Raw genomic sequence first — 5,383 nt, forward strand, 5'->3', positions numbered from 1 at the left:
CCAATTCCATTAAATCAATATTCAAGAAAATTATTTACTAATATTGAAACATTTCATATTTATAATGAAAATGATGAAATATTTAAAGATGGAAGAATATTTAAATATGTAATATGGTATTTAGTAAGTTATTCAACAATTTACAAGAAAAAGAACAAGGAAATATCTGTAAAAATATAACATATACACAAACAGATAGAAAATCATATGGAAATATAATACCATCAGAAGTTAAATCGCTTGAAGGTAATTGTTTTGAATATTGTAATGAATTAACAACAATTAATATACCATCATCAATTAGTAAATTAGGATATAAATGTTTTAAAGAATGTTATTCATTAAAATCAATTAATATACCATCATCAATTATATCAATCGGAGGTGATTGTTTTTATGAATGTTTATCATTAAAATCAATTAATATAGATAATCTACAATTTATTAGTGAAGATAGAATATTTATGAATGAACCAGTGTTAGTTAGTATTAAAATACCAGATAATCTACAAATAATCAATGGAAAGAATATTTGCAAGAAAGATATTAATGAATTTATTATTCCATCTTCAATCACTAAATTAGGTGATTGGTGTTTTGATGAATGTTCATCATTAAAATCAATTAATATACCATCATCAATTAGTGAAATAGGAGATTGTTGTTTTTATAGATGTTCATTATTAAAATCAATTAATATATCATCATCAATTATATCATTTGGAGTGGATGTTTTTATCTATGTGGATGTGAAAAAGAATTAAAACAAAATAAAAGAATACCAAGAGATTGTTTTGAATAGTGATGAATGAAATAGAAATACAATAAAAGAAATACAATATAAATTGAAGTAGAAATAAATTATAATTGATTATCATTTATATTATTATTTTCTTATTTATTCTTTTTGATGAAAATGATAATATAAATATAAAATGATAATAATTGAATAAATCTATTTGTTTATGAATGTTATTGTTGATACAATAATAAATAGAAATAAATAAACAAAGAGTTAAGAAATTAATGAATAAAATGAAAGTATAAATTTAGTTTATTAGAAATATAAATATTGAATCTAAAATAGTTTATCTTGTATGTCTTCAAAAAAGTATATTATCAAAATTGAATAATTAATTGATAAGTATTTTATTAATAATTCATACAGTTTCTTATAATAATAAATATTTTGTATCAAATAGAATAAACATATTTATAACATGTGTCTTTCTGTCATTTTGATTAATTCATTTGAAGAAAACTTCAAAGAATAATTATTATTATATTAATTTTTAATGTTTATTTGTATTTTATTAAAAATAAAATAGAAAAAAAATAATTAAAGAAAATAACGTTATAAATAACAAAAGAACACGTGGAAATGAGAAAGCAATGAGTGGATAGAATGAAAGATTTGCATAAACAATAAACCACGTGAACATGATACAAAAGAAGAGAATGATATATAAAGGAAGTCAGAACTAAAGAAGTCATTAAATGAGTAAATATACAGGAATAGGTATTGGAATAGATTTAGGTACAACATATTCATGTGTTGGTATTTGGGAAAATGATCGAGTAGAAATTATAGCAAATGATCAAGGAAATAGAACAACACCATCATATGTTGCATTTACTGATACAGAAAGACTTATTGGAGATGCAGCAAAGAATCAAATTGGAATGAATGTTAAGAATACAGTATTTGATGCAAAAAGAATGATAGGAAGAAGATTTAGTGAACCAAGTATTCAAAAAGATATGAAACATTGGTCATTTAAAGTAGTTGATGATGGACATGATAAACCAATAATTGAAGTAGAATATAAAGGAGAAATTAAAAGATTTACACCAGAAGAAATATCATCAATGGTATTAACTAAAATGAAAGAAACAGCAGAAACATTTATTGGAAAAGAAGTAAAGAATGCAGTTATTACATGTCCAGCATATTTTAATGATTCACAAAGACAAGCCACTAAAGATGCAGGAACAATTGCAGGAATGAATGTAATGAGAATTATCAATGAACCAACAGCAGCGGCTATTGCATATGGACTTGATAAAAAGAGTTCAGGAGAGAAAAAAGTATTAATATTTGATCTTGGAGGAGGAACATTTGATGTATCAGTACTTGTAATTGATGAAGGAGTATTTGAAGTTAAAGCAACTAATGGAGATACACATCTTGGAGGAGAAGATTTTGATAATCGACTTGTCAATTATTTTATTGAAGAATTTAAAAGAAAATATAAAAAAGATATTAGTGGAAATGCACGAGCAGTTAGAAGATTAAGAACAGCATGTGAAAGAGCAAAAAGAACATTATCAAGTGCAAGTGTTGCTAATATTGAAGTTGATCAAATATATGAAGGAATTGATTTTTATACATCTATTACACGAGCTAGATTTGAAGAAATTAATATTGATTTATTTAAATCAACTATTGGACCAGTTTCAAGAGTATTAGAAGATGCTAAAATAGATAAAAGTAGTATTGATGAAGTAGTATTGATAGGAGGAAGTACAAGAATTCCAAAAGTAGTTGAAATTTTACAAGAATTCTTTAATGGAAAAGAACCAAATAAAAGTATTAATCCCGATGAAGCAGTTGCATATGGAGCAGCAGTACAAGCAGCTATATTAACAGGAACAGGAGGAAAAGCAACAGAAGATGTATTATTACTTGATGTTGCACCACTTACACTTGGAATAGAAACAGCAGGAGGAGTTATGACAGCATTAATTGGAAGAAATTCAACAATTCCAGCAAAGAAATCAGAAATATTTTCTACATATGCAGATAACCAGGAAGGAGTATTAATTCAAGTATTTGAAGGGGAAGCATCAATGACATCACATTGTAATTTACTTGGAAAATTTGAATTAACAGGAATACCACCAGCACCACGAGGAGTTCCACAAATAGAAGTTACATTTGATATTGATGCAAATGGAATATTAAATGTAACAGCAGAAGATAAAACTACAAGAAAGAAGAATAAAATTACTATTACAAATGATAAAGGAAGATTAAGTAAAGAAGAGATTGATAAAATGATAAGAGAAGCAGAGAAATATAAAGCAGAAGATGATGAGAATAAAGCACGAATAGAAACAAAGAATCAAATAGAAAATATGTGTTATTCAATGAAGAATACGATTAAAGAAATGGGAGATAAAATAAGTTCAGAAGATAAAAAGAAAGCAGAAGAAATAATAGAAAAGAATTTAAGATGGATTGATAATAATCAAAATGGAAGTAAAGAAGAATATGAGAAGAAAAAAGAAGAAATGGAAAAAGAAATAGGAAGAATTTATTCAAAAATATATCAAGGAAGAGGAAGTAATGAATTTACAGGAGGAAGAAATACAGAAAAAGAAAATAATAATAAAGGACCAACAATTGAAGAAGTTGATTAAATAAACAAGCAAAAGAAAATATGTAAAAATTAATAAGAAAATAATTAAATAAATTAATTAAAAAAATGGTTAATATAATAATAAAAAATTGAAATAAAAATAATAAAAGTAAATAAAATTTTAAATAAATATATAAGCTAAGAAGAATAATAATTAAATTGTTATTATAAAATATTTGTATTCATATTAATAATTTATTTTATAATTTAATTTAATTAATTGATTAAATTTATTATTATTAATTTATTAAATTTTCAATTTTTTATAAGAATATTAATCATTTAATACTATTATATTAATCTAATAAATATAATTTAATAATTCATGTATAAATTGATTGTTAATAAACATTAATTATATAATTTATATGATTATTATATTAAATAATTTATTAATAATATTATAAATATAATAAATTTAAATTTATTTAAATATAATAATAAAGAATTTTATTATTAATTGAAAATATTAAATGAAAATTAAATTTATTAACAAAATTAATTATATAATAAATTTAGTAAAAGTATATCATTTATATAATATTAAATTAATGAATAAAAAATAGAATAAGAATTAAATATTAAATATTTTAGAAGTATTAATTAAATTTATTTAATAATTTAATCTTTTTTCATTGTAATATTAAAGATAATTTATAAAATTATCTTTTTATTGTTTATTTTATTTAAAATATTATATATTTTTATTTTTGATAGATTTTGATTTATTTTTATTGATTTTTAGATATATCAAAATATTCTCTTTTTTATTTAATAATCAATTATATACAATGAATGATTTATTAAAATTTATTTATTAATTATTGTATTGTTATTTAATAATTTTATTTTATATAATAATATTTAATATATTATTCATTTTGACACTTTTTGAAGTGAATAAATAAGAGAATTTAGAAAATATAAAATTTAAGAATAATTAATTTTAAATATAATAAGTTAATCAATAATAAATCTTGTATTATATTTTTATTATATATTTTAATTTTCTTTATAAAATATTATATTTATTTAATTATTCATTTTGTTTGTTTATAATTTTATAAATATTAATATTATTAATATATTTGTATTGAATTTAAAATTAAATAGTTTAATTTTATTTCATTAGAAAAAGTATTTATTTTTATTATATATTATCATCAAAAATTTAGAAAAAGTATATTAATATTGTTTATGAAATATTAAATTATTATCTAAAATTAAATTATGATTTATATTTATGAATTGAATGTTTATTAAAAAGTAATAATAATATATAAATATTAAGATAAAAAAGAGAAATATAATTATATTAAATGAAAATTAAAAGTAGTTATAAAATTGTATAATTAATTGAAAGTATTATTTTAGATAATCAAAAATAATTAATACAGTTAATTGAAAATATTTAATATAAATAATAATTAAATAAATATTTTATTCTAAAATGTTAATAATAAATAAGAAATAATAGTATTATTTGTAATTATATAGTATCATTTGTTTTATATTTGATATTTTATTATATTAAATCATATAATTTTAATTATTAGTGATGTTATCAATTTATAACAATAAGATGAAGTATAATATTGAAAAATATATTAATTAATTTATTTATCTACAATGATTAATTTTATAATTATAATTTCTTTTATCATTAATTAGTTCATAATAATTTTTAATTTAATTAGTCTGTACATAATTATAATTATTATATTTTGATTTGATATGATAATCAATTTTTAGATTATATTTTATATTTAATAATATTAATTAATAAAATAAAAAAAAGAAAAATGGTCCCGGCGGGGATCGAACCCGCGACCCTCGCATTTCTCTTTTCTATAAGTACGATGCACTACCGACTGTGCTACGGGGCCTTCTTATTTTTTATTCTTATTATTTATTATTTATTATTATTATAACTATCTTACTTTTCTTTATTTTATTTATTT

General features: G+C 19.8%; 2 protein-coding genes across 2 annotated transcripts, besides 20 other annotated features; both read left to right on the forward strand.

The window, feature by feature from the left end:
* Nucleotides 1-113: 113 nt before the first annotated feature.
* Nucleotides 114-764, forward strand: EDI_052640 (uncharacterized protein; the record flags this gene model as incomplete). Its single annotated transcript, XM_001738340.1, has 1 exon — nt 114-764. The coding sequence occupies one exon, from the start codon at nt 114-116 to the stop codon at nt 762-764; it is 651 nt and encodes a 216-aa protein (XP_001738392.1).
* A 43-nt stretch (nt 765-807) lies between these two features.
* Nucleotides 808-868: a microsatellite.
* Nucleotides 869-876: 8 nt separating this feature from the next.
* Nucleotides 877-955: a sequence feature (AT_rich).
* A 157-nt stretch (nt 956-1,112) lies between these two features.
* Nucleotides 1,113-1,191: a sequence feature (AT_rich).
* A 78-nt stretch (nt 1,192-1,269) lies between these two features.
* Nucleotides 1,270-1,352: a sequence feature (AT_rich).
* Nucleotides 1,353-1,497: 145 nt separating this feature from the next.
* EDI_052650 (heat shock 70 kDa protein, putative) lies at nt 1,498-3,423 on the forward strand (the record flags this gene model as incomplete). Its single annotated transcript, XM_001738341.1, has 1 exon — nt 1,498-3,423. One exon carries the CDS (start codon nt 1,498-1,500, stop codon nt 3,421-3,423), a length of 1,926 nt encoding a protein of 641 aa, XP_001738393.1.
* Nucleotides 3,166-3,316: a microsatellite.
* Nucleotides 3,421-3,582: a microsatellite.
* Nucleotides 3,583-3,584: 2 nt separating this feature from the next.
* Nucleotides 3,585-3,634: a sequence feature (AT_rich).
* Nucleotides 3,635-3,819: a microsatellite.
* Nucleotides 3,708-3,862: a microsatellite.
* Nucleotides 3,797-3,974: a microsatellite.
* Nucleotides 3,975-3,976: 2 nt separating this feature from the next.
* Nucleotides 3,977-4,084: a sequence feature (AT_rich).
* Nucleotides 4,085-4,268: a microsatellite.
* Nucleotides 4,269-4,396: a sequence feature (AT_rich).
* Nucleotides 4,397-4,511: a microsatellite.
* Nucleotides 4,400-4,552: a microsatellite.
* Nucleotides 4,553-4,560: 8 nt separating this feature from the next.
* Nucleotides 4,561-4,583: a sequence feature (AT_rich).
* A 20-nt stretch (nt 4,584-4,603) lies between these two features.
* Nucleotides 4,604-4,898: a sequence feature (AT_rich).
* A 1-nt stretch (nt 4,899) lies between these two features.
* Nucleotides 4,900-4,975: a microsatellite.
* Nucleotides 4,976-5,010: 35 nt separating this feature from the next.
* Nucleotides 5,011-5,219: a sequence feature (AT_rich).
* Nucleotides 5,220-5,308: 89 nt separating this feature from the next.
* Nucleotides 5,309-5,383: a microsatellite.

Source organism: Entamoeba dispar, genomic scaffold (genome assembly GCF_000209125.1).
Source record: "Entamoeba dispar SAW760 scf_1105229461255 genomic scaffold, whole genome shotgun sequence".
Classification (NCBI taxonomy): domain Eukaryota; phylum Evosea; order Mastigamoebida; family Endamoebidae; genus Entamoeba; species Entamoeba dispar.